Source organism: Ailuropoda melanoleuca, chromosome 7 (genome assembly GCF_002007445.2).
Source record: "Ailuropoda melanoleuca isolate Jingjing chromosome 7, ASM200744v2, whole genome shotgun sequence".
In the NCBI taxonomy this organism is placed as follows: domain Eukaryota; kingdom Metazoa; phylum Chordata; class Mammalia; order Carnivora; family Ursidae; genus Ailuropoda; species Ailuropoda melanoleuca.
In genome coordinates, this window is record NC_048224.1 from 141,386,995 (window position 1) to 141,414,959 (window position 27,965).

At 45.4% G+C, this 27,965-nt stretch overlaps 1 protein-coding gene and 1 long non-coding RNA gene across 3 annotated transcripts in view; one reads left to right on the forward strand and one right to left on the reverse strand.

Moving 5' to 3' along the window:
• Positions 1-510: 510 nt before the first annotated feature.
• CFAP97D2 (CFAP97 domain containing 2) overlaps positions 511-27,965 on the forward strand; it is a gene marked incomplete at its 5' end in the record, with an annotated part of 35,626 nt that continues 8,171 nt past the window's right edge. The window contains 4 exons of the mRNA XM_034663818.1: positions 511-608; positions 14,270-14,408; positions 16,893-16,973; positions 18,174-18,292. Of these exons, the coding sequence (XP_034519709.1) occupies positions 511-608; positions 14,270-14,408; positions 16,893-16,973; positions 18,174-18,292 (437 nt within the window). The remainder of the gene's footprint in view (positions 609-14,269; positions 14,409-16,892; positions 16,974-18,173; positions 18,293-27,965) is intronic.
• LOC109490667 overlaps positions 23,316-27,965 on the reverse strand; it is a 9,319-nt gene continuing 4,669 nt past the window's right edge. For both annotated transcript variants that reach the window (XR_004626843.1, XR_002144025.2), the window contains one exon: positions 23,316-23,372. This is a non-coding gene — a long non-coding RNA (uncharacterized LOC109490667). The remainder of the gene's footprint in view (positions 23,373-27,965) is intronic.

Here is a 27,965-nt window from a genome sequence, read left to right on the forward strand (position 1 = left end):
GAGGACCAGTAGCAAGGGACAAAAAATAGCTGCTAGATAAACAATAAATTGGGGCGGAGATCCTGGGGGGACAGGGTGCTCTTCCACGCACGAGAGTCTGTGCAGCACAGGAACCCCCTCCCGCTGGCTCTGCGTCTGTCTGATCACGCAGGCCCTGTGTCCTCGCTTTCTCCACAATGGGAGCTGGGAGTTGGCACGACGGCCCCAAGGGGTCAGCTTTGCCTGGATTTCTGAGCAAAAGCTGACTAAAACTTCCAATCAGCTCTCCACTCAGCCTGGTGTGGAAGAGGGAGGAAGGTAGGAGAAGAATCTGTAAGATCCTTTCCAGGTGTTCTTGCCAGGAACACTTGGTGGCCCTGGAAAGTGCCCAGTGTTCAGCATTTTCTCCATCTGTGGCCCCCTCACTGCAGTCACACTGCACAGCCAAACACCGTGTCAGTGCGGTGACCCGAAGACGCAGTCCCCCGCCACACACCCAGACAGTGCGAGAACCGGGAACACTCTGCTTGACATCAGAGGCCACATAGCGGCTCGTTCACCTCACAGGAGAAGCCGGCTGAGGAGGTGGGGACGGAGTCACCCTTCCATGAGTTCTCCAAGTTCAGCGGGTAAGAGAGTGGCACCAGGGAGGAGCTGGTGGGCTGTAAACGGTCTGATCAAGGTCTAATGTGCACATTAAAAACTTAACCGCACGGGGGCGGCCTGGGTGGCTCCGTCGGTTAAGTGCCTTCGGTCAAGTGCCTTCGGTCAGGTCATGATTCCGGCATCCTGGGATTGAGTCCCGCATCGGGCTCTCTGCTCAGTGGGGAGTCTGCTTCTCCCTCTGCTCCAAGCTCATGTTCTCTGTGTGTGTCAAATAAACAAATAAATAAAAGTAGCTTTTTAAAATATTAACCACAGGGGCGCCTGGGTGGCACAGCGGTTAAGCGTCTGCCTTCGGCTCAGGGCGTGATCCCGGCGTTATGGGATCGAGCCCCACATCAGGCTCCTCTGCTATGAGCCTGCTTCTTCCTCTCCCACTCCCCCTGCTTGTGTTCCCTCTCTCGCTGGCTGTCTCTATCTCTGTCGAATAAATAAATAAAATCTTTAAAAAAAAATAAAATATTAACCACACAAATATGATAAAACCCATTTTAAAAGTTAAAAATCACTTCATTCCCACCTATAAGAAGTCAGCTTTCCGAGATGCGCTCTAGGCTGCGTGGGAGTTCCTGACTGACTGACTGCGAGAGCAGCCGTTTTGTTTCCGCCGTCCTGGGCTTGTCACCTTCCCACCCCGGCGCATTAACAACCTGCGGTGTCGCTGTCCCCGTGCGCACATTAACAACCTGCGGTGTCGCTGTCCCCGTGCGGCCTCCGCCGGCCTGCACACGAGGCCGCAGCCTCCGCCGGCGTGACGGGCGTCATCACTGCGCGCGGCTGTTCCTCTCTGGTCTGCTCCCGGGGGGCGTCCCCGGAGCCGGGTTCATAACCGGCGCGGATCTTCTCAGGACTGACGCTGCGCAGCTGCGATCCCGCGAGCGAGGCTCCAGCCGGCACCCGCGCTGCTGAACGCCTGGTGGTCCCAGCGACTGCGTCCGCTCACCCTGGAAGCCCCTCGTGGGGGTCACAGGACAGCCCTGTCCCGCCCCTGGCCGTAGNGGCGCATTAACAACCTGCGGTGTCGCTGTCCCCGTGCGGCCTCCGCCGGCCTGCACACGAGGCCGCAGCCTCCGCCGGCGTGACGGGCGTCATCACTGCGCGCGGCTGTTCCTCTCTGGTCTGCTCCCGGGGGGCGTCCCCGGAGCCGGGTTCATAACCGGCGCGGATCTTCTCAGGACTGACGCTGCGCAGCTGCGATCCCGCGAGCGAGGCTCCAGCCGGCACCCGCGCTGCTGAACGCCTGGTGGTCCCAGCGACTGCGTCCGCTCACCCTGGAAGCCCCTCGTGGGGGTCACAGGACAGCCCTGTCCCGCCCCTGGCCGTAGAATTGCTTTCCTTAATTTCCAAATACAGGGGATTCCTGGTTACCGTCTGTTGCGAGTTCCTAGCTCCCGCTACGGCCCACGTTGGCTGTGTGAACGCGGCCCTTGGAGCCTTGCGGCGACTTCGCTGCAGCTCAGCCTACGGTCAAATTTTGCAAGTTTTGTGAATATCCCTCTTGTACCGAGAACTTTTGTAGTTTCTGTACCCTGAAGATATTTCTAATTTTGCCCTTTTCCCCCTTAAAACACAGTAAGTGTAGCTGTCCGGTGATGTGTGTCTCACGACTTGAGCGTCTGTTGTTCCTGGGAGTCTGTTCTGAGCTTTCTGCTGGTTCTAGTCGCGGGCCGTTGGCTTTGTAAGACGCTCCTGCCCAGGAGACACCGGGACAGTCAGGCCTTTGAGAGGGTCAGAGTTATCACCTTTCCTTGGCACCTTGAGACACGGTCGGCCCAGGACTACTCGCCAATTTCACTATTTGGGGGTGTTTTGGGTGCCTAAGCAACGTGAATTTGGGCTGCTGGAACTTTCCCCCATCTTCTTCCCTGCTCTGTAGTAACTTGGCAGCTGCTTTGGGGGGAAGGTCTATTATTAAGACGATATCCAGGATTTTCCGTTGTTTTCACCGGAAGGCGAATAGCCTAGGCCACCCTTCCTGAAAGTAGGTATCCTGGTTCTTTGGTTAAGGTTCTCCAGTGATCCACACTCAACAGAGGGCTCTGCAAACACATTCCTGTCTCTGTGAATCAATATTTGCCCTCCAAAAGCTGAATTAATCTGTAGTAATTTGAGATTGTTTTTAAACTACTCTGTATTGTGGAATAAGAATGAGGCCTGTTGCTTTGTTTTGATCTCACTGGTCTTGTGGGAGGGCAGAGGAAATAAACACCAAAGCCTGAACTTCAGGTTATAGTCATAGGACACATACAAGGAGTTATGAATAGTAAGGATTTAATTAACATATATCACTTCACAAATGCTTTGTAGCATATATTATATACAGTGTAATAGTCAATTGTACTAATAGCCTTCACGTATTCAGGGAGTCACCATTTCAAGGTATTTCTGATAAACTCAATATTCAAGTCAATATTGAGCCAATAACTGATTAAGGCTGGAGCTGAGCATACAGGTATTATCTGAATAATCAAATCAAAATAGGCTTTGCTGTTTACTTTGTGCAAAGTATAAACAGAAACTGTGTAATGTTAAGTATTCAAACCTAGCTCAGTATAAAAAAAATTCTCTACTTAAAAATTCACAAACTAGAAAGTGATGTCATGGATTGGATCTCAGAACAGAAAAAGAACGTGAGTAGAAACTGACACTGACACTATTAATTAAACTCCAGACTTTCCAGTTTTCTACTTTTATGAGTAATTCTTTGTTAAGTATAAATCCTTGTCAATGTTTCGGATTATTTCCTCAGGTAGATTGCAAGGAGTTACTGATTAACTGATTTTTCTGGTCTGACCTTGTTCAGAATATGTTAAGAAATAGGGAGCCTAACTCTTGATTTTGCCTCAGGTCATGATCTCAAGGTCTTGGGATTGGCTCAGTGGGGAGTCTGTTTCAGGATTCTCTCTCTCCCTCTCTTCCTGCCCCCTCCCCCACCACATGCACCTGCACGCTCTCTCTCCCTCTCTCTAAAATAAATAAATAGATAAATACATAAATACATAAATAAATAAATATTTTTAAAAAGACTGTGTTAAGAACCAAACTTAGCTTGAGCCTGGCTCGGTGGGGGTACCATGCGGCTGACAGTGATCTTTCTGGTTCAGTGTGGGCTACATCTATTTTTTCCAGATCCTCCGCTGTGGGACCCCACCATCAAGTCAGATTAGACAGCAAATGTTGGTCAGTTAAGAGTAAACATGAACAGGGGCGCCTGGTGGCTCAGTCGGTGAAGCGTCTGCCTTCCGCTCAGGTCATGATCCCGGGGTCTTGGGCTCGAGTTCTGCGTGGGGCTCCCTCCTCAGAGGGGAGCCTGTGTTTCCCTCTCCCTCTGCCTGCCACTTCCCTGCTTGCTCTGTCAAATAATTAAATAAAAATTTTTTTAAAAAAAGAGTGAACATAAATGAGTGGGAAGAACACCGGCAAGACCGCAAATTGAGCTCACTCATTTATAAGGTGCGTCGGTGTCAACGTATCATTGCTGCTATGAGTGCCCACATTGCTAAAAACAAAAACCCCAAAGACCTTTACATATCATGTATTCTGTCCAGCTTCCACTTTGCCCTCCATCCGTGATCTATCACACGGCACGAACGGGCTGGACAGAGTGGTGCCTCCATCCCTCAGTTGATTGGCAGTGATGTTGAGTGTTGCCCGGACAGGCTTCAGGAAAAGAGAAAGACAAGAATCATACAGAACCAGCCCCACAGTCTGAACAAAGAAATCTTGGAGTACTGGTTGGGGACTCAATCATTATCATCAATACCATTATTTCATTAATGGCAGGGTTTCCTTGAGCATGTATTGAATATTGGGCTTGACCAATGGCAGTAGCTGGGTAAAGAAAATTATTTATTTATTATTATTATTGATTTTCTTTCTTTCTTTCTATAGTCAGAGAAATATGACATGTAGATTTTATAGGCTAAGAAATCTTTCTTTTTTTGAAGATTTTATTTATTTGACAGAGGGAAACAGCCAGCAAGAGAGGGAACATAAGCAGAGGGAGTGAAAGAAGCAGGCTTCCCAGTGGAGGAGTGCGATACGGGGCTCGATCCCAGGACCCTGGGATCACGCCCTGAGCCAAAGGCAGACGCTTAACAACTGAGCCACCCAGGCGCTCCTAGGCTAAGAAATCTTAGTGAAGCCTCATGTCTTCAAATGCCAGCTATATTTTTCAGGCAGTAATTCTTACATCTATCTTCTACTGTATATGCATAATTTTCCAAAGTTATTACTTGTGAACTAAAATAAATTCACTTTGAAAAACCCAACTTTTTAACTATCAGTACATCAACAATTTTACCAGCCTGCGAAGTCTTCTGCCAAACTTTTGAAGAGCGTTGGAAACAGCTAAGCGCACCATACCTCAGCCACCTAAAGCCAGACAGGAGAAAGTCATATTCTGATTTTATTCACATCTTACTTTTCCGAAATCTGATTCAATTTAGGCTTAGCTAATTCTCTTTCAGACCGACAGCCCCTGAATCACGCTCATATGCAGACATAGTTCTTCATAAAATGCCCCTTCTCTGTTGTGCTCTGTTTGCCGACGCCCAGCTCGACAAGGAGCCCCCGGTCACTGATCCTGCGCTACCAGGTTTCCGTGATGGGTATGGTGACGTCAGGACGACCGGCAATTTGAGATGAAGATAGTATTTCCATTTTGTCATTAGCCAATTCCTCTAATTATGTCACCTCTAAAATTATGCCCATGATTTTGACAAAGATGAACAACCAGCAGATATTCTGGCACCACAGTCCTTCATCTGTGTCATGGAAAACCCGTCCCAACCAGATAAAAGCCACAGAGGAACAGCTTAAAACGAGTGAAATTTTCTGTACCTAATCCTCAAGTCAATTGGAGAAAAAAAAAAAAAAGAAAATCTGCCACCTAAGCTGCAAATAAGAATATTTGGAGTTATGCAAATTATTACAAGTTATTCAAAGATAGGAGGCAAAGGGAGATAGGTAGGGGGAGGGAGGACAATATGAGAGAGGAGAGAGGGAAAGGATGGTTGGGGAAGGAAGAAAGCAAGAAAAGAAGGGAGCCTGGGAAGGGGAAAGTCCGCTGGGGAAGAAACGGGGGAGGTGAGCAGTGGCATCAAAACGGCATCACTAAGCTTCTTGAGATCTCTTGAGAAAATACCCTTTAGAGCAGAAGGATCTTAGCTCTCCTGTGTTAAGATACCTTCTAGCCCTTTCTTTTCTCCTTGGCTTGGACGCCATGACAACTGTCAGCTGATCCAGCAAACACAACAGTCTGCAGAATGCACGCAGGCCGGCTAGTGGAAGGGAGCAGCTGGTTTTGCTGTTCGAAATGCGGAGAGCCCCCAGGCCAACTTTTCCCTGCGGTGGCAGCGAGTGCCTGCAGCGCACCTGGGAGAAAGCCTACCAGGCTCACAGGAGAAAGGTAGGAAAGGTGGGTGCTAACCCAGACGGTTCAGACCAGGTGCCAGAGCTGCCCCCGTGGAACGCCAGGGCTTTCCCTGGAAACCAAAAGCTAATTTTGTTTTCAGAGATGGAATGGTTGAAATCGTATTTCCTTAAAAGTTTGATCATAAATGTTGCCATACAATAAAAATTCCATTAAATGGATTGTGGTTTTCAGGTGCCATATTTTAGGACTCTGAATTATGGCAAGTTTATAAGGCACCTAATTTTTCCTAACTGACTTGAAAGTATCTTAAGACACAGAAATCCGAGGGACCCTCTCCCCTATCAAAACAGCATATTCCAGTGGGACTAAAAGCCGACTTTTATCTCCATTAGGAGATATGCTATTATTTCCATTATTTGATACAAATGCAGATATCATTTGAGAAGGTCACCTTGTGCTTTTGAAACGGCCGGCGCCCTGCCCATGCTGTCTCTGCATGTCTGTGTTCCTCGAAGTTGAGAAATGCTCTTAGAAGGGGGTGTTGCTCTGTGATGCTCTCAAGGCATCTCCCCAAGGAGGGGACCCCAGGTTTCTGCAGGATACAAGATCCAGGTGAGCCTTTCTGCTCCTCCCAGGATTCTGCGTGCCTGGGTTGTGGTAATGCTGTGGCCTCAGGGAGGTCACACTTACCGCGAGGCTGCTTTGCCCATCCGCCCCCCCCCCCCCCCCCCCCCCGCCTGGGCCCTGCACCTGCTGTCCTCCTTGGGAGCCCGGCTGTCCCAGGGCTCACCCGCACGTCCCCAGACCTCTGGGCTTGCTACAATCTCCTCTGTACCCTCGTTTAGGAAACACACCCCATCACTCTCTGGCCCCTCGTTCTGCTGTCTCATGTCACCACATGACTGATGTAACGTCTTTATCTTGTGTGTTTCTCCCACCTGGGAGGGTGGTGGCCACATCGTGCTGCTGTGGCGCCCTCAGCACCTGTAGCTCCTAGTACGTCATGCTTAGCAAATAGTTGTTGGCAGTAAAAACCTGAAAGAACGCTTGTGGTAATAAGTACAAAACCAGCTGCCTATTTCTTTATGATTTTATTTATATCTTTATCAGAGAGAGAGCACAAGCAAGGGAGCAGCAGGCAGAGGGAGAAGCAGACTCCCCAATGAGCAGGGAGCCCGATGCGGGACTCATCCCAGGACCCCGAGATCATGAGCCGAAGGCAGATGCTTCACCGACTGAGCCCCCCCAGGCGTCCCGGCATTGCCTCTTTGAATAATAGATAAGAATGTAAATGCCATGGGGCTTTTGTTGTTCATGTGTGGGTCCCAGGGACTAAAATTGTCTCTGGGAAGAGGTAGGATAAACACCCTCAATGTGAGCGAATAACTGGGCTCTGCACCGAAGAAGCAGTGAGATAGAGAAGATTTTAAATAGTCATTGCACAAAGCGGGGACCTGAATAGGGAAAGCTGGCATTTGGCGTGGCGTGGGACCCTGTATGGTGGTGGAGCCTGCAATTACATGGCCCTGCTGTGTGCACCTCCATCATGTCTCAGAAGCACACAGCTGTGGGTCTAAGAAGGGAGTGTGGAAACACCGCAGTATGGTGTAGCCAGCAGCCGAGGATACAGGGCGGGGGAACCTGTGATCCCAGTGTCAGTTGTTAAAGGGAGGGCCGTATGTCCTACCTGGATGGGAATGACGGAATGACGTGAAGACGGGGAGCAAGTCTCAGATACAGTCAACCAAGAAAGCTGAAAAGAAGGGAACTGTGGGTGTGGAACAGGGCAACTGCAGCCATAGGGGCCATTCCAGGTGGGAACAAGGCCAGGAGTCCTGGCAGAGGCTTGCTGGAGAGGAGAGGAGCAGAGAGGTCAGGACAGGACGGTGCAGGGAGCTGGCAGCGCTGTCCCTGTGGAGTAGAATGCATTGTGGGAAGACAAGGCTGCGGTCCGGACAGTGGAGTCCCGGTGAATGAGGGGAAACGTGGGCCTGCTGCAGAAGGAAAGGAGGCAGGAGCGAGGGCACTGGGGAAATGTGGGCCTGCTGCAGAAGGAAAGGAGGCAGGAGCAAGGGCACTGGGGAAACGTGGGCCTGCAGCACAAGGAAGGGAGGCAGGAGCGAGGGCACTGGGGATGGCCGCCACACTGGCCTGGCTGGAGGCAGCAGCAGGCACCAATTCCAAATCTCACTAGCTGGCGCTAAAACCTGGCTTTAAACAAATTCTTCTTCCATATTAGGAGTAGGGGAGTCAGCTCTTTAGGGTTACTTAGTTTTTAACCGCTTGGCTGAGAATCCTTGGGAACATATAGGACTCGATGCAATAAAAGGGAGAGAAAGGATTCGCAGGAGAGTGCCATCCCCAAAGCATTTCTAGAATGGAGCACCTTGTCCTCAGCCTGGCATCTCAACAGGACCTTCCATCTCCGAGCCTAAACACCCACTCATGCTAAAAATAAAATTAAAATGACCTTTATAAAATGGACATTGCTATTGATACTTCCCTAACATAATAAAATATAAATGTCTCGGTCCTAAGACAGTACTTAATTAATAGGGAAACACTAAAGGTATTCCCTATAAAGTTGGAAATAGGACAAGAGTGCCTACTATCCCATATACCCTTTAAATTGTGTCGGAGGTACTAGCAAGCAGACAAGACAAATCCATTAGGCATGAAAATGCAATGAAGTAGGTATTGGGTTTTTTTTCTATTTGTAGATGAAATGGTTAAATATCTAAAGAACCCAGAATAATCCATGGAAAAACAAATATAAATTGGGAAAAACAATTGCAACTTACATCACAAAGGGTTAATATCCTTATATAGAAAGATCTTCTAAAAAGAAAAAGAAAAATGCAAACCACTCCACATAAAGATGGGCAAGGGAGATGAACAAAAGTTCACAGAAAAAGAATTGCAAGTAGCTCTTAACCTATAAAAAGTTGGTCCACCTCACTTATAACAGAGAAATGTAAATTAAACTTGCACCGTAATACCATTTATCGACGAGCAGGTTGGCCAAAATCCCTCAAACCGGCAATCCCCAACGAAACTGCCCTTGACTTCACCCCAGCAGTACCCGTCCCAAAAGCATGCTGGCAAAGGTCTGAAAAGAAATTGCAAAAGATACTGATGCAGCAGTATTTGTAATGACAAAATCGGAGCTAACCCAAACGTCCATCAAAGGCAAGCTGCGTGAATAAATTAGGGTGCTTTCACACGATGACGTACTATACAGGTACGGAAAGGAACAAGAAACCTCTCCACATACCACTGTAGAATTATGTCCTGAGGGCATTGCGAAATGGAAAAGGTAACGTGAAGTAGAATGTGTGAGATATGCTGCATTTGTCTGAAAAAGAGGGGATGGAAATTTAGCTATGTACACATACATGTAAATAAATTGACACCTACGTATCGTGTATCCTTTATTTTCAGAAGTTAAAGGAGTGACGGTAAAATTAGATTTGTCAACAGGGAACAGGGCAAAGATGACTGGGACAGTTGTTAGAAAAAGCAGTTGTTTGACAGATTTGACTCTGGGGCCAGGTAAATATTTCGCATATTACAAAACAGAATTAAACTTAAGAAGCATTCCAAGATATTGAAAATAAAATGGGCCTAAGTGTAGATACAATTGGTTTCATAATCATATTTAAGTTGTCTTTATCTTTTTAATTTATGTATTTCTTTTTTAAGTTGAAGTATAATTAACATATAATGCCGTCTTAGTTTCAGGTGTACAACACAGTGGTTCGATAATTCTGTACATCCCTCAGTGCTCACTACCGTAAGTGTAGTCACCATCTGTCTTTGTACAAGGTGACTACAGTATTATCGACTGCATTCCCTATGCTGTCATTTTCGTCTCCTTGACTTATTTATTTTATACTTGGAAGTTTGTACCCCTTAATGCCCGTCCCCTGTTTCACCCATCCCCCACCCCTCTCCCCTCTGGCAACCACCAGTCTGTTCTCTGCATTTATGAGTCTGTTTTTTGTTTGTTCGTTTTGCTTTTCAGATCCCACATATAAGTGAAATTGTATGCTATTTATCTCACTTAGCCCGGTAAGTGAGATGTATTTCACTTAGCCCGGTACCCTCTAGGTCCGTCCATGTTGTCGCAAATGGCAAGATCTTTCTTTTTTATGGCTGAGTAATATTCCATTACCTGTATACACCATCTGTCTTTATCCGTTCATGTATCAGTGGACACTTGGGTGTTTCTGTATCTCTGCTTCTGTAAATAATGCTACAATAAACGTACGGGGCGTGTATCTTTTCAAATTAGTGTCTTCGTTTTCTTTGGGTAAAAACCCCATAGTGGAATTATTGGATCATATGGTATTTCTTTCTTTCTTTCTTTCTTTTTTTTTTTTTGAGGAACCTCCCTACTGTTTTCCACAGTGGCTGAACCAATTTACATTCTCACCAACACTTGTTATTTCTTGTCTTTTTGATTCTAGTCATTCTGACAGGTGTGAGGTGATACCTCACTGATTTTGATTTGCATTTCCTGATGAGGAATGTTGAGTCGCTTTTCATGTGTCTGGTGGCCATCTGGATGTCTTCTTCGGGAAAATGTCTATTCAGATTCTCTGCCCATTTTTTAATGAGATTGTTTTTCAATATTGAGTTATACAAGTTCTTTGCCTATCTTGGATATTAACTCTTACTGTATTTGTCATTTGTAGATGTCCTCTCCCGTTTGGTAGGTTGCTTTTTCTTTGTTGGTGGGTTCCTTCACTGTGCCAAAGTTCTTCGTTTTGGTGTCGTCCCAATAGTTTATTTTTGCTTGTGTTTCCCATGCCTGTGGAGACATAGCCATGAATATGTTGCTGAGGCAGATGTCCACGTGATGTCAGTATTATTCTTATGGACTATGTGTGCGTTTAGGGTGGGATAAAGCGAATGAGTAGTCATGCTGGTGTCGTTGAGAACTGGGAATTTTAGCTCCAGAGAAGGGCAATGAAGAAATAAGACCCAGAAGCCGAACTAAAGGGAATGGGGCTCTGAACCAAAGCTGGAAGGACCAGGTGAGCTCTGCCTATGGCAAAGGCCTTGGAAGAAGAAACCTGGTATAAACGAAACTCCTGGCTCCCAGACTGCGGTCTCTAAACGCCCTTTCCCTTTGGAAGAAGCAGGCTCGCTTGTAGAAATGGCAGATTCCAAGTTGAGGTAGGATATATACAAGATAATCCCGCATCATCTTGTCACTCCAGAAAGCAAGGAAACTGTCAAGGCTATTAGCACCGTTGAAAAAGCCCACCGTCTCCCAGGCCACAGATACGGCACGTTGAATATCAATGGCGGTGGGCTGAAACACATCAAATAAGTTTGAATCTTTGATTTTCAAATGATGTTAAACAGAAACACCTTATTGGCCACGTTTGAAAGGGGCTAAGAACCAACCGCTAAAGAGAGCCCAGTATGTAACCTCCTGAAGTAAAGCTTGTCTTCATAGAAGTATTCCAGCAAATAAACGCAGGATGAATGATGGACTTGGAACGTCTCTATTTTTCACAAAAAGAGACAAGCAGACGTGCACCTTGTGATAAAATATCACAGCATCACCTAAGGGATAGTCTTGCTAAGGAAAAAATTGAACCTGAATTTCTGTCAGTTTACAGGTGGCGCCAGGCATTCCGTCAGCAAAATCCAGACTGAGAATGTCCACAGGACCAATGATCTGGTTTCCTTATAACACATTGCAAAGCGGGAAATGGAGGGAGAAACTATCATTGTTAACAGGGATGCAAGGGCGCCTGGGTGGCTCAGTCGGTTAAGCATCTGATTTGATTTCCACTCAGGTTGTGATCTGAAGGTCGTGAGATCGAGCCCCTTGTCAGCAGGCTGCATGCTCAGCAGGGTGCATGCTTGAGATTCTCTCTCCCCTCCGCCCCCCCCATCACTCAAAAATAAATAAATAACTATTTTAAAAGGAGAGAGAGATGCAGGAGATACATCAAGTAAGTGCAATTTATGGACCTTTTTACTTGGGTCCCAAGTCAAACAAGCAAATAAACGTGGGGTGGGGGGAGGGACAGTAGAAGAAACGTGGTCGGTGCCTGAATACTTAGTCAAAGAACTGTTGTCAACTTGCTGTAATTATGGTATCACTTTTACGTATTTTTAAAAGGTTCCCTATATTTTGGAAACGTATATTAAAATGTTTAAGGAGGAAAAGGTGTGCTTGGTTTGCTTTGCTATAATCTCAGATGAGGGAGGGGCAGTGGGTGGGGGCAGAGTCGAAATCAGAATGGCCACGAGTTGGTTTTGGTGAAGCTGAGTGAGACTACATGGGGGTTCATTATACTATTTTTCTTATTTTTATTTATGTTTAAAGTTTATACTACATTTCTTAGAAACCATAATTTTGAGTGAAAAAGGAAGCAGAGTGGTGATTATAGGTCAATACAATTTCCATAAATTTAAAAAGATAACACTAGAATATGTTGGTTATAGATGCCTTCCTGGGAGTGAAGATGCAGAAGGAGGGTGGGAAGGATACAGGTGACTCCAGGGTGGGGGTGGCCTGGGGAGGTAGGGGGTGGGCTGAAGCGGGGTTACAACCTCAGGTGCACTGTAATGCTTCTGTTTTCAGAAGCTGAACCCCATACGACAGGATGTTGGCCCTTGTTTATTTTCCATGGGAGGGGACGGGTCTTCAATACCGTCGCTCTTGTCTCAGTGCCCTCCGCACTTCTGAAACACACCGTGGGGGCACCGGTAGGAAGAGCAGGGAGGGAAGTCAGAGGAGGGTCGAGGTTGCCGACCCACCAGAGCCGTCGGAACCCTCGGCTTCACGTGCACACCCGTCTGGCAAAACCCTACCGGAAAGGACGATCCACGCTCTCCTGCTTGGGCACGGGGCTGCTGCGCGTGGCTGGGGAAGCCCATGTGTAGCGCCAGGGGGCCAGGCTCCTGCCGGGGCCCAGGCTTGGCTGACTCTGCTGTGCCCTCAGGCCACCTGCTTTCTCGGGAGCCTACATGGTTGATTATGCTTCTCTCCATTCTAGTGTCTGATCATTCTTCAGATACTGTTAATTTTTATTAGAACAATGTAAGTACATCTTTAAAAAATCTAATAGTACCAAAACACTTTGCTGAAAAACAATAGCCTCTCCCTGTAGCAAAGCCCGTCCGGAGGCAGCCGTGCCTCCAATGATCTCCATTTCTCAGAACGAGACGCTCATTTGCCATATCTTCTCCACGTAGATATACTCAGTTTTTATTAAATCCACAACCAGTTATAGTGACTATGCAAAATCATTTACTGTTAGTCAAGTCGTAATTATATCTCCTTTCTCTTACAATTTCTTCTAAGAGTTAATATTGCCTTGTTTTCATGTTGCTTGAGTTTTCTATGTATTTGTAGCTGTTTTTTTCTCAAATATTCCGTTAGTCATCAAATGCTGATGAAAAATTCTCAAAAACTTCAAATAATCTTTCAGGCCTCCCCTTTCTGTGGTCCTCCATCTTCCTGCTCCAGTCTGGATGGCCCATGGCATGCCGCGTGGGCCCACTGAATTGATGTCTGTGGGGCTCCCTTGGCTGGTCTCCCGTGTTGAAAACGCTTCTCCTGGATGCCATGTTTTTCCGAGTCTTGGCTTACGCGCTCACGTGATGAAGCACGTCCCACAGTGGCTTCCCAAGAACAGGCAGGGGAGGTTTTTGTTAACTTGGGGCTTTTTTCTTTTGTTTTGGGGTTTTTTTGGTCTCTGTGCTGAAAATCCTTCTATTCTCCCATCACTCTTTTTTTAAAATATTTTATTTATTTATTTGTCAGAAAGAGAGAGAGCACAAGCAGGGGGAGCAGCAGGCAGAGGGAGAGGGAGAAGCAGACTCCCCGCTGAGCAGGGAGCCCAATGCCGGACTCAATCCCAGGACTCCGGGATCATGACCTGAGCTGAAGGTCATTACTGATGGAGCCGCCCAGGCACCCCTCCCACCACTCTTGATAGAAAGTTTGCTATAAGATTCTGGGATGGAAATAGCCTTCCCCAGGATGTTGAAAGCATTGGTCCTCATCTTAAGTTAGGATAATGTGAACTGCTGTAACAAATAGACCCTAAATGTATAAAGACCCCAACACCATCAAGTGTAATCCCTGCTCCTGTTCCCGTGTGGGAATGACTCCAGACCAGCCCCACTCCCCTATGGCTCCTCGGCCCATTAGGCTCTGGGACAACCTGGGTCCAGCCAGGGGGCGGGAGGGAGGGCACAGAAGGCACACCTGCTTCCTAGAGACCTTGGCCTAAAACTGGAACATCAGTTGGCTGATGCTGCTGTGGGAAGAACTCACCAAGGGCCACACCTCAGTGCCAAGACTCCTGGGAAATGGTGTCCTGTCCGGGCAGGAGTGACAGCTCGAGACTGTGGCAGGGTAAGCATGAGTTAACGGATGGCCAGCCCTCTGCTTCTGCCACCTTCTTTGAAGAATCCTGTGACTCCTGTGTAACCATGGGTGCGGGCAGGTGAGTGTTTCTTTCTGGAAACTTTTAGGAAGGACCTCCTCTTTACTACTGATGTTCTGACATTTTGTGACGACATGCTTTCATATGAGTCTCCTTGAGTTCGTTCTGAGGAATTCTTTCATTTTAGAGACTCTGAAAATTCGGTCCCTTTCCACTTTCCGGAAACCTTACTAGTTAGATGTCCCAGACCCAGTATCGAATTTCTAGATTCCTTTTATTTTTGCTTCTGCTGTCCATCTCTCTATTTCTGGCTCACTTTTGGGAGGGTTCTCGGTTTTATGCTCAGCCCTTTAATTCAGTTTATTTCAGTTTTAGTTTTCAAGGACTCTTACCGGTAATCATTCCTTTTTCCAAGAATATCCTTCTAATTGTACGGATGCCACATCTTCTTTTGTCTCTCCGAGGTTGTTACTTAGAGTTTACCTGACATTTTCCTCTGATCCTTGCATCATCTCTGTCTCTGCAAGGTCCACTGTTTGGTCTCTTTATTTCTCATTTTCATGTTGGAAACATCCCTCCAGCGTCTGGAAGACAAAGTACTGGAAACTGATTGGAGGCTCGCCATGCTCTGATTAATCCAGTTTGTGGACTCCCCATGTCTGGGCATGTGGTCACTGGGGCAGCCTGGTCCCCAGAAATCTGCCTAGAGAAACTGTGACTTTTTAGGCAGCGAGCCGGGAGGAGCCCTGACACCCCCTCCCGCCCCAGCCGTACCCGCTGTGAGCTCAGCCAGAGTCTCCCATGCTCATATCTCCAGAGGCAGAGCAGACAACGGCAGGCATCCCTGCCTCTTGTGAAGACTCAACGAGGCCCCTGCTCTCAGCCTTGCCAGGCACTCGCTGAAGGCCAGCCTCAGGCTTCCTGGCATCTCTCAGTTCTGAGCATCTCATGGCTCTTCGAGATGAACCCTGTCGTTCTCTGTCGGAGACCCACGTCAGTCACTCCAGCTCTGTCTTCCTCACCAGACTTTCTCCCAAGATAGAGCCTCTATTGATGATTGTGCCCCAACCAGTCTGTACTACGATGGTCATAAAATGGCAATGTCTCAATGTCCTCGCTCCTCCCACATTTATCAGCTGTAAGGAATAGCTTCCTTTCCTCCGTATTTGATGTGTATAACAAACAGGAGGGAGCAGCTATGAAAACAGTGTATTCAAAAGACCTCGGTCAAAAGTAAGGGCTATAAGGCAAATTAGTGTCGTATTTTTAATAACCATAATTAGCCTCAAATTTATACCTGCAGCCCAAACTAATTGCTTCTAGATAGCACCACACTCACCCAACATAGGACTTACTGGCTACCCCCAAACTGCTCACCACCTCTCTTCCTGTCCTGCTGTCACCAGGCATCAAAACCGCCAGCCTCGGACCATTCTTCGCCACTCCTTTCTCCCTCACCCCACCCCACAGACACATGCCCCCCAGGAGGCCTGACTGCTGCTGACCCCATTCCCACCATCACTGGCATACCTCTGCTCACCACACCCACAGCACTGGCCAGCCCACCTCTGGTCTTGTCTTCCTCCACACCTGGTGACAGAGGGCCTCCAGGTCACGTACGGAGTTGTGTTACTCCCTTGTCTCCGCACTTCATTCTTCCCCTCACATTAGGGGCCATGCGCCCATTCCTGAGCGTGCTGCTCAAGATTCTGGCCATCGAGCCCCTTTGTCGTGTCCTGGCTGTCTGCACAGAAGCCCTGCCGCTCCGCTGCGTGGCTCAGGGGGTCTGATTCCCAGAGTCGTGGTGCCCACACTATCGTTTTAGACACACTCAGCTGGTGGGCTTTCCCAGCACTGTCGCTTGCCAATTCCCAGGTAATAGGTCCCAGTGGCTAGCAGACTACACGCAGGTATCTAGAATATGGGGGGGGGGTCCTTTTTATTGCACATGGTAATACATATGGCTCTCACGCATTTACTCCATCACATTTTAAAATATAAATTTTCTTCCCTTTTTTGTACGTTTTCTGCTAGGAAACCAGAGATCATTTTGCAGTTAATCAATGTTTCAGTGCTCATTCTGAACATGTTCCTGGAGGCTCAGAGATTAGAGGGAGGTGGAGACAGTTTCATAATTCACTGTCTTAGAGGCCTCTGGCAACAGAATAGAAATGTCCACTGGCGCTTAGATGTAATGAGTTCTTCCTCCGTACCCACTTGGTTCTCTACCTGAAAACAGCAGTGCAGGCTTACTTGCTGGGCTGTTTCCCCCCAGGGCGTACTTCGGTTCTGACTCAAGTCCTGAGCCGCATTCAGGACTATCTGTCCCCGGCTGACTTGGAGTCTCATCTTACTTGTCCCCCGTGCCATAGCCCAGAAGGTGCCAGATCTGAGTGCATGTTAATTACCTGCTAAGAGTGTGCCTGGGGTCACACGGCCTTTCTGCGCCGCAGGTCCAGGACGCCCAGCCCCTCGTGGACGCCCGCGCCCCACGGAGCCTCAGCCACCTCCACCTGAAACTCAAGAAGCTGAAGGTAGTCTCTGTTCTGCTTCTCGGTTACTGGTGCAGCTAACGAGGAAACGTCCGCTCAGAAACTAGGGAAATGGAAAATGCAGGCTCAGTAAGGGATAAACAGTTCCTGTCATCACCGATGACATGCCGTGTCAGCAGCCAGTTAACCTCATCTCGCCAGAACGGAGCTGGTGGGTGGTAGGTACACTGGGAATCTTCTCCAGTCTTCCTGCTGACCCTTTGTCTCCAGGAAGAGAGGGTGGGAGGGGCAGGAATGCACAGGGCAAGTTACTCACTGCAGCTTTAAAGAAATCAGTTAGTACCCTTGCTTTACACAAGAACATTTCTGGGGTGCCTGGGTGGCACAGCGGTTAGGCGTCTGCCTTCGGCTCAGGGCGTGATCCCGGCGTTGTGGGATCAAGCCCCACATCGGGCTCCTCTGCTATGAGCGCTTCTTCCTCTCCCACTCCCCCTGCTTGTGTTCCCTCTCTCGCTGGCTGTCTCTATCTCTGTTAAATATATAAATAAAATCTTTAAAAAAAAATAAAATAAATAATAAACAAGAACATTTCTTAAAAATAAATAAAAATAAAAAAATAATAAAAATAATAAAGAGACCATTTCTTGACCACCACAGAATATTTATTTCTCAAAGTGTAAACCATCTAGTGAGAATAAGACTCTCGTGGTCATGCGGATAGTAATGCCTCCGGAGCGGAGAGCTGTGTGCTCTTCATGGGGCTGTTGGTAATGATACCTGAAATGGGCAGAGCACGGAAGCTGACTCATCCTTGTCAACAAGCCAGCACATCAATCAGCTTTAAAACCTAAACCAAGAGGATTTTCATTTCCTCTGGGCTCCAATCTTCTCTTCCTCGGAACAGTGTAAAATACGTCCCTTAAAACATGAAGTGATTTCCCCATTAGCATCACTGTCACAGAGTTTTGGAGGGTGACCTAATTTCACAAAGAATCGTAGCACCCTCGCTGTTACTGCCACTCTGAGCACATGAAATTTGGCCCCGTGCTAATGTATTCCAATTCATAGACAAAGGAGCCTGCCCGTGCCGCATGGGCTGCTGAAGCTTGCAAGCAGTTTAAAGCCCACGGTGAGCTCAAGTCAAAGGGAATGGGGGGTAAGGGGACCCTCTAAATACATCTGTACGGTAACAGCATGGACGTGGCTGGCGCTTCCGAAGGCTCTTTGTGTGTCTGTCCACAGCTGGAGGGGGAACGGCTTGCCATCATCGACAGGGACAACCGCCTGCTGCTGGAGAAGTTGTCCTGCATCCTGAGGACCAGGGGACAGACTGAGAGCAGAAACAACTGCACCCAGAAGAGGTACCAGGGCCCCTGCACCCTACAGTCAGCACCAAACCTGGCAGGGCCCAGAGAGTTCCGCTCCAGGGCCTGCACAGAAGAGCTGCCCCTGAGCCAGAATACGGTGTTCCCACCCTCCCTGCAGGGAGCCCTGTGTCTTTTCCTCCGTGGTGCATGAATCAGGGTCTTAGCTGGGGCTCAGGCTAATTCCATACACACAACAGAACAAGGACACCAACAGCAGCTCTTGGGGTCCCTCTGTGCTGTCCCAAGCCTGCTACACCGTCTTCCTGTTTAACCCTTATACTCATCCCACGAGGGAGGGGCCTTGGGGAAACTGAGGCACCAGGCAGCGATGGAACGTGCCCAAGATGGCACCTAGAAGTTGGTAGGAAGCAGGTTCCTGGCCCCGGGCCTGGGCTCAGGCATACTCCTGCATTTCCATCTGCAACAGCACCAAGAATGTTGTTTTTCTGCCAGCACAACGCTGGGCCCAATGTCTATCTGGAAACAGCATCGAAGGTCGTGAAACTCTGTGTCCAGCGTGGGATGGTGACTGCTCCTGTTTGTTAGAGAAGAGCCCAGTGCTGGTGCTGCTCTCTACCAACAACATTGTTTTTACCCAAAGTGGAGCTCTCTGTGACAGTGCAGGACAGCAGGCCTCCACAGTCTTTAAAATCTGCCTACAAATATTTAGAGACACTTACGAATCCTAAGAGCCCCTCTCCTCTAAGGCAAATAACCCCTGTGCCCTGCACCCTACAAATTCCCAGAATTTGCTCACTGGTTACATCACTGTCCTTTCCTTTTAAATGCAAAATTTCAGTAGTGCTTGTGATGGATGATTTAACGCAGGCCAGTTTTCAGAAGCGCGCTCGCTTCTAAAACCTTTAGCCTGTGCCTGTCTCCAAGAAGCTCAGAGTAGTTTCCAGATTTCGCAATGAATTAAAATTCAGTTGACCCGCAAGCAGCAGGAAGCGTGTCACATAGGAAGGCTCCATGGGAGGGGCGGATCCTGAATTCCTGCTGGGATGGGTTTGTGGACGCAATCTGTCTCTGGGTTTTCCAGCAGTGGTTCACCTGGGGCTTCACTCTGGGGAGTTTGGGGGATGGGGAGCGGGTCTGGGTGTCAGGAATGCCTCCTTGCTTCCTGGCTGCACCCACCGTCCAGCCCCTGCCATAAAACCCTGGCGTTGTGGGTCAACCTCCATTTTCCTGGGCTAGTTTACATTAGATTTGGAATCACTTTCTGCTTTAAAGACAGATATTTAACTTGAGTATAAAAATCACTGCTGAGGCTACTTACCTTAAAGCTGTAATGAAGTAACCTAAACTAATAGTTAATCTCCATGCAACTCAACCCAGGACAGGATCCTACAGGGAGAGTCTCCCCCCTGCTGCCCGCTCCCAACAGCCTGGAGGTAAATCCACACAATCGAGTGGCTTCCCCCTCAGAACTTGCCTGATTCGACACACACAGGAAGTGAGGGGAGGAGGGGGGAAAAGAGGGAGCAGAAGTGATCCCGGGGAGGTGCCAGCCAGTCAGAGGTCCACCGGAAGTGCCTGAGCTTGAACAAGGGAGCCAGACAGAGCTAGACTTCAGGAAATGTGGAAGGGATGTGAGGGGCCAAAGGTGGCCTGGGAAGCGACCCAACTCCTCCCACACCAGGAAATTATCTCCGTAGGCTTTGCAAGTCACAGACCACCTCCTTGTCCTGCTTGAATTTTGAAGCAAAGACCCCTTTGTGCCTTGCCTACATATTTCTCTTTGCTCAACTCTGGGCCGTAGGTGAGAACAGAGTGTGGTCACTTTGCACGTTCACACTCAGGATGAATTCAGCTTCACCCCTGTGTTGGAGCAGAGCGCAGCAAGCTAACTCACAAGGTAATGGTAGAAATGGTGTGTCTGCTTGTGATAAGTTTAATGGAGCCCCAGCAAGAATGAAAGTCAATGATTTTTGTTAAGAATGCATCAATTTGAGCCCGATAACTGGCCGTTTCATTTCTCTGTCCTTTATTTAATAAAAGACACTTATCAAGTTAACACATGATGTGGAAGGGAAGCAAGCCAGAACACTGCAAACTACCTGGTTCAATTAGCATAGATGTACCTAGCTATCGAACTACTCAATAGCAAAAATCAACACTACAAGGAAAATATATGACCAACAACTAGGTTTTCAGTCTTCATTTTATTTTTTAATGGCTTTATTGAGATTATAATTGGTATATAGTAAACTTTATACTTACAGTGTTCCATTTGATACATTTGACATGCTTTACACCTTTGAGAATATCGCCACAATCAAGATAATAACTACATCTATCACTCCCCAAGGTCTCCTGTTTCCATCAATAACTACCCCACCCCTTCTCTTTCCCATCCCCATGCATCCACAATCTGCTCTTTGTCCCATGGGCAAGCTTGCATTTTCTGAGCTCTGTGTGAGTAGATTCATGCGGTGTCTGCGTTTTCCTGCCTTTCACCCCACATAATGTCATGGCTGAGTGAGTCCATAGAACATTCCTTTTTGTGGCTGAGTGGTCCTCATTGTACAGAGCTGTCGCAGTTTGTTTACCCTTTCACCTAGTGCTGAACATCTGGATTGTTTCTAGTCTTTGGCTATTACAAATAAGGCTGCTATGAGTATTCATGTTTAAAAAAAAATTAAAAAACCAATATCTCTGCCCAAGATTGAAAACTCAATGATATACGAGGAATCTCAAATATGAGTCACACAGAGAAGGTCTTCCAAGCATGACAGCATAAGGAGGTCCCTGGACACACTCCCCAGCAAAATTGATAAAAATTATTTTTAAAACAACCATTTAAAGTTTATGGAGATGGTTCTAAGGGCATACACAATATAAAGAAACATTTATCCAAGAAAACCTGCTGAAATGTGGCAAGAACAGATAGGTTCCATAGTACTTGAACTGGGACCCACTCCTTCCCCCCACCCTCCCAGCTCAGCAAAGCAGAGACTCTGTTCCAGACTGCCATAGCCAAGAAACAGGGCTCCCTCTCTCTCTAACTCCCAGCTGGAGAGCCGCTTTCTTCCTGGAAAAGGCAGGACTTCACCATTTATCATCCTGTCCCCTGCTGCCTATTATTGAGACCAAGTCTCAAATGAGTATGGCCCAGAGGTGAGGGCTCCCTCCTTTCTGCCCAGCTCCCACTTGAGAATGGAGGCTCTATCTCAAGTGTGGCGTTGCTGAGAATACTGGGGCCTGATCCCCTTGGCCTAGTTCAATTAGTATAGTGGTTTGAAGCCATGAAGAACTATGTGTCTTCTCCTGCTACAATGGAAGAGCATGGGGTGTCACACAGAGAGAAGCTTGGCATTGTCCCCACTCTGAGCTCCAGAGCTCTGAGGTTTTGCCTGGGGGATAAACATGCCATAAAACAGATGGCTCCTGATGTTCCCTCAAAGTAACTGACTTCATTTGCAGCAGAGTGTGGGCAAGTTCCAAACTTCATTGGACATGAAATAAAAGACATCCACATTGGGGAGGAAAACATGAAGCTGTCTCTATTCACAGATAATATGACCTTGCATACAGAAAATCCTAAGGAACCCAGTTTAAAAAAAAAGTATTAGAACTAATAGACAAGTTCAACAAGGTAGCAAGATACAAGATTAATACACAAAAGTCCATTACATTTTTACATGCTTGCAATTAGCAATCTGAAAATGAAATTAAGAAAATTATTCCATTCACAAAAGCATCAAAAAGAACAAAATACTTGGGAATAAATTTAATAAAGGAAGTGCAAACCTTATGTTTTGAAAACTACAAAACTTTGAAAGAAATGAAAGAATATCTAAATAAATGGGAAAAAATCCCATGTTCATAAATCAGAAAATTTTGTATTGTTAAGATGGTACTACTCCCCAAACTGATTTCAGATTCAGTGCAATCCCTACCAGAATCCCAGCTGACTTCTTTGTAGAAATTGACAAGCGGATCTGAAAATTCTTTGGAACTGCAAGGGACATCAAATGGTCAAAACAGTTCTGAAAAGAAGAACAAAGTAAGACTCATGTGTCCTGATTCCAAAACTTTCTGTAAAGTAATGATAATCAAGACAATGTGGTACCAGCATAAGGGCAGGTATAGATCAATGGAATAGAATTGAGAGTCCAGAAATAAACCCATGTGTTTATATCAATTTATTTTCAATAACAGTGCCAGAACCATTCAATAAGGAAAGAATAGTCTTTTCAACAATTGGTGCTGGAACAACTCTATATTCATATGCAAAAGAACAAAGTTGGACTCTTACTTCACACCATATATTAGAATTAACTCAAAATGGATCAGACCAAAATATAAAAGCTGAGACTATAAAAATTCACATAAGGGGCACCTGGGTGGCTCAGTCATTAAGCGTCTGCCTTCGGCTCAGGTCATGATCTCAGGGTTCTGGGATCGAGCCCCGCATCAGGCTCCCTGCTCAGCAGGAAGCCTGCTTCTCCCTCTCCCACTCCCCCTGCTTGTGTTCCCCTCTCTCACTGCCTCTCTCTCTGTCAAATAAATAAATAAAATGAAAAAAAATTCACATAAGAAAACATAGAGGTTGGGGGGCGCCTGGGTAGCACAGTCTTTAAGCATCTGCCTTCGGCTCAGGGCGTGATCCCAGCCTTACGGGATCCAGCCCCACATCAGGCTCCTCCGCTGGGAGCCTGCTTCTTCCTCTCCCACTCCCCCTGCTTGTGTTCCCTCTCGCTGGCTGTCTCTATCTCTGTCGAATAAATAAATAAAATCTTTAAAAAAAAAAAAGAAAGAAAACATAGAGGTGAATCTTCCTGACCTCATATTTGGCAACGGGAGTAGATATGACAACAAAACATGAACAACAAAAGAGAAATAAATCAGCCTTAGTCAAAATTAAGAACTTTTTTTTCCTTTTTTTAAGAACTTTTGTGTTTCAGGGATGCCTGAGTGGCCCAGTTGGTTAAGCGTCTGCCTTCAGCTCTGGTCATGATCACGCTGTCCTGGGATCGAGTCCCACATCAGGCTCCTTGCTCAGCAGGGAGTCTGCTTCTCCCTCTGCCTCTGCTGCTCCTCCTTGTTCTCTCTCTCTGTGTCTCTCGCTCTGAAAAATAAATAAATAAAATCTTTTTTTTTTTTAAAGAACTTTTGTGCTTCAAAGAACAGTATCAAGAAGGTGAAAAGACAGGCAACAGAATGAGAGAAACTATTTTCTAGTCATATATCTGATAAGGGACTTGCATCAAGAATATATGAAAAACTCTTATAGTCAAATGATAAAAAGAAAAATGACCCAATTAAAAGATAGGCAAAGCATCCGCATAAATATTTCTCCAAGGAAGATCTATAAAAAGCCAATAAGCACATGAAAAAAAATGCTCAACATCATTAGTCATCATAAAAAGGCAAGTCATAACCACAGTGTGATACCACTTTATTCCCACAAGAATAAAAGACAGATAATAACAAATGTCGGTGAGGATATGGAAAAATTGGAACCTTCATTCACTGCTGGTGGGAATGTAAAATGGTGCAGCCACTGTGGAAAATAGTCTGATAGGTTTTCAAATATGAAAACACAGAGTTACCATATGATTCAGTAATTCCACTCCTAGATACATACATAAGAGAAATGAGAACATGTCCACAGTCAGACTTGTATATGAATATTCACAGCAGTATTATTCATAATAACCAAACGGTAGAAAGAATCCAAATGTTCATCAACTGAAAAACGAATAAACAAAATTTGGTATACCCATAAAATGGAATATTACTCATGCATTAAAAGGACTGAAGTACTGGGGCTCCTGGGTGGCTTAGTCAAGTGTCTGCCTTCAGTTCCGGTCATGGTCCCAGGGTCCTGGGATCAAGCCCTGCATTGGGCTCTCTGCTCAGTGGGGAGTCTGCTTCTCCCTTTGCCTCTGCGCCTCCCTTCTATTTGTGCTCTCTTTCACTTTCTTTCTCTCAAATAAATAAAATATTTTTAAAAATTTTTAAAAAGGAGTGAAGTATTGAAAATACTACAGCATGGACGAATCTTGAAAACATTATGCTAAGAGAAAGAAGCCAGTCCCAAAAGAACATATGTTATACTGTTCCACTTCTATGAAATGGCCAGAATAGATAATTCCACAAAAAAGAAAGTAGATTAGTGGTTGCTTAGGGTTGGGGGCATGGAAGGATAGTGAGTTGATAGTTAAAGGGTATGAGGTTTCTGGGGTTGCTGAGTGGCTCCATTGGTTAAGCAACCGACTCTTGATTTCAGCTTAGGTCATGACCTCAGGGTGGTGGGATCAAGCCCCATGTCAGGCTCTGTGCTCAGTGGGGGAATCTGCTTGAGACTCTCTCTCTCTTCCTCACCCTCTACGCCCCTCACTGTCTCTCTAAAAATAAATAAATAAATATTTGTTTAAAAAAAGGGTACAAGGTTTCTTTTTGAGGGTGATGAAAATGTTCTCGTTGACTATGCTGGTGGCTGCACATATTCAAGATACTTATATGAGATCAAGAAGGAGTTTTTCATCTTTAAAGAACAGGCCTTGCAATGCTAAATAAAGTTCATTGCTGGGAAGATGGTAGAGTAGGAAGCACCAGGAATCTATCTCTCCACCTAGACAATTGCACAAGCAAAATCTATATGAAGTAACTACTTTGGAACTCTGGAGTCTATTGAAAGCTATGACTCCCAAGAGAAAGGCTTGGATGTAAAATTGTGGTTAATTTCAGTCACTATCAGCTCTTAGCAAAGTAGCAGCTACCTATTGCCCACCCACAGACTCATAGGTACATGTGTTCCTAGAGCAGTTTGTGAGAGCCAAAGTAAGCAACGAGGACCCTTACCTCCGAATATCAGGTCTATATTGTGATCACTGATTGTTACTTCTGATCACAAATGTGCAGATGAAGAGGTGTTGCACCTCCCCTCATTGTTGCAAGACCATCCTCCTCCTGCTGAAGTGACTTCCAGGGAATTTAAAGGACCAGTGTCCTTCTCTATCCACTCCTCATTTCCACACCCCCCCTTTTTTCTTTTTGGCAGTCAGACATTAAAGAATGCCAAGAAAAAGTCTCAGAAAAGAAATGAGAAGACATTAAGTTTACACTTCAGGTTGATCCTGAGCACAGAGACAGCCTATGACAATAAAAAGAAAACAAAATAAATAAATTAGTCAATTATAATGTGAAAAATCATCTAGCCCTGAGGAAAGGGGAGAATCTTATTTCCAGAGCTACCACATTACTGATTCAAATGTCCAGTTTTCAACCAAGGCATGCAAAGAAAGAGGAAAGTAATATCCATTCAAAGGGGGAAAAATGCATCAACAGAAACTGTCTCTGAAAATGACCTGTTGTCAGATGTACAGGACAAAAACTTTAAAACGATGGTTTTAGATGCTCAAAGAATGGAAGGAAGATGTGGAGAAAGTCAAGAAAATGATGTATGAACAAAATGGAAATATCAATGAAGAAATATAAAACCTAAAAAGAAACCAGAAGAAACTCTGAAGCTGAAAAAGTACATAACTGAAATGCAAAATTTACTAGAGGGATTCAAAGGAAGATTTAAGCAGGAAGAAGAGAGAATCAGTGAACTTGAAGATAAGGCAATGGAAATTATCCAGGCTGAGGAACAGAAATATAAAAGAGTGAAGAAAAACAGGCAGAACCTAAAGGACCTGTGGGACAACATGAAGTGAATCAACATATGTATTCCAGGAGTTCCAGAAGGAGAAGAGAGAGAGAAAGGTGCAAAAAGAATATTGAAGAAATAATGGCTAAGAACTCCCCAAGTTCCATCCAAGAAGTTTAATGAACTTCAAGTAAGATGAACTCAAAGAGACCCATGCCAAGACACATTATAATCATACTTTAGAAAGACAAGACAGAGAGAATCTTAAAAGCATCAAGAAAGAAGCAAATCATTACATACAATGGTCACCAATAAGAGAATTAGCAGATTTCTCATCAGAACCTTCAGAGACCAGAAGGCAGTGGTCTGATATATTCTGAGTGCTAAAAGAAAAAAATGTCAACCAAGAATCCCGTAGCCAGAAAATCTGTCCTTCAAAAGTGAGGGAGAAATTGAGACAATCTCAGATATATGAAGGCTGAAGGAGTTCATTACCACTAGACCTGACCCACAGGAAATGCTCAAGGGAGTCCTTCATGGTGAAATTACTAGTTATGGTACAATAAATCAAAGCCATATAGAGAACTAAAGATCTCAATAATGGTAAATGAATGGACAAATATCAAAACTAGTATTATTGGAACTTTGGAACTCCAAATCTTATTTTATACATACTTTAAGAGACTAATTTATTTAAAAGATTTGTTATTTTATGTTTGGGGGCACATGATGTGTAAGAGTGTAATTTTATGACATCAAAAACTAAAAAGGATGGGAACACAGCTGTAAGGGAACAGTTTTTGTACGTTACTGAAGTTAATCTGGTATAAATTCAATTTAGAGTATTGTAACTTTAGGATATTGAATGCAATCATAGTGATAACCACAAATAAAATAGCTATAGAAAATATATGCAAAAAGAAACAAGAAAAGAATTTAAATGTTTTACTACCAAAAAAATCAACTAAACACAAAAGAAGATAGTAATGCAGGAAATGAACAACATAAAGCTATAAGGCATATGGAAAACAAATAGCAAAATACTAGAAGTCCCTCCTTATCAGTAATTACTTTAGATATAAATGGATAAACTCTCCAATCAGAAGAGAGATTGGCATAGTGCATAAAAACACATGATCAAACTATATACCGTCTATAAGAGACTCACTTCAGATCTAAACCTATTGAAAGTCAAAGGATGAAAAAAAAATATCTCAAGCAAATAGCAACAAAAAGAGAGCAGAAGTGGCTATTCTAATACCAAACAAAATATACTTCAGATGCGAAAAAAGTTTGCAAGAGACAAGAAGGATGTTGTATATTTAAGAGATTTAATACATCAAGAAGATAAAAAATTATAAACATTTGTACGTCTAAGGACAGACCACTAAAATAAATGAAGCAGGGGCGCCTGGGGGGCTCAGTCGTTGGGCGTCTGCCTTCGGCTCAGGGCGTGATCCCCGGGTCCTGGGATCGAGCCCCACATCGGGCTCCTTGCTCAGCAGGAAACCTGCTTCTCCCTCTCCCACTCCCCCTGCTTGTGTTCCCTCTCTTGCTGTCTCTCTCTGTCAAATAAATAAATAAATAAATCTAAGAATAAAAATAAAATAAAATATATGAAGCAAAATCTGACAGAATTGATGGGAGAAATAGACAGTTCTACAATAGTAATTGGAGACTTTGATATCTGCTTAGAACAATGGATAGAACAAGAAGTAAGGAAACCAACTAGATCTTACAGACATACACAGAACACTCTACCCAACAGCAGCATACACATTCTTTTCAAGTGTATGTGTGGCATTTTCCAGAATAGATCATATTTTAGGCCACAAAGTATCAATAGATTTAAAGAGATAGATATCATACAAAGTATCTTCTCTGACCACAACAGGATGAAATTAGAAATCAATAACAGAATGGAAAACTGGAAAATTCACAAAATTCTGGAAATTGAACAACACACTCTTTTTTTTTTTTTTTAAAGATTTTATTTATTTATTTGACAGAGATAGAGACAGCCAGCGGAGAGAGGGAACACAAGCAGGGGGAGTGGGAGAGGAA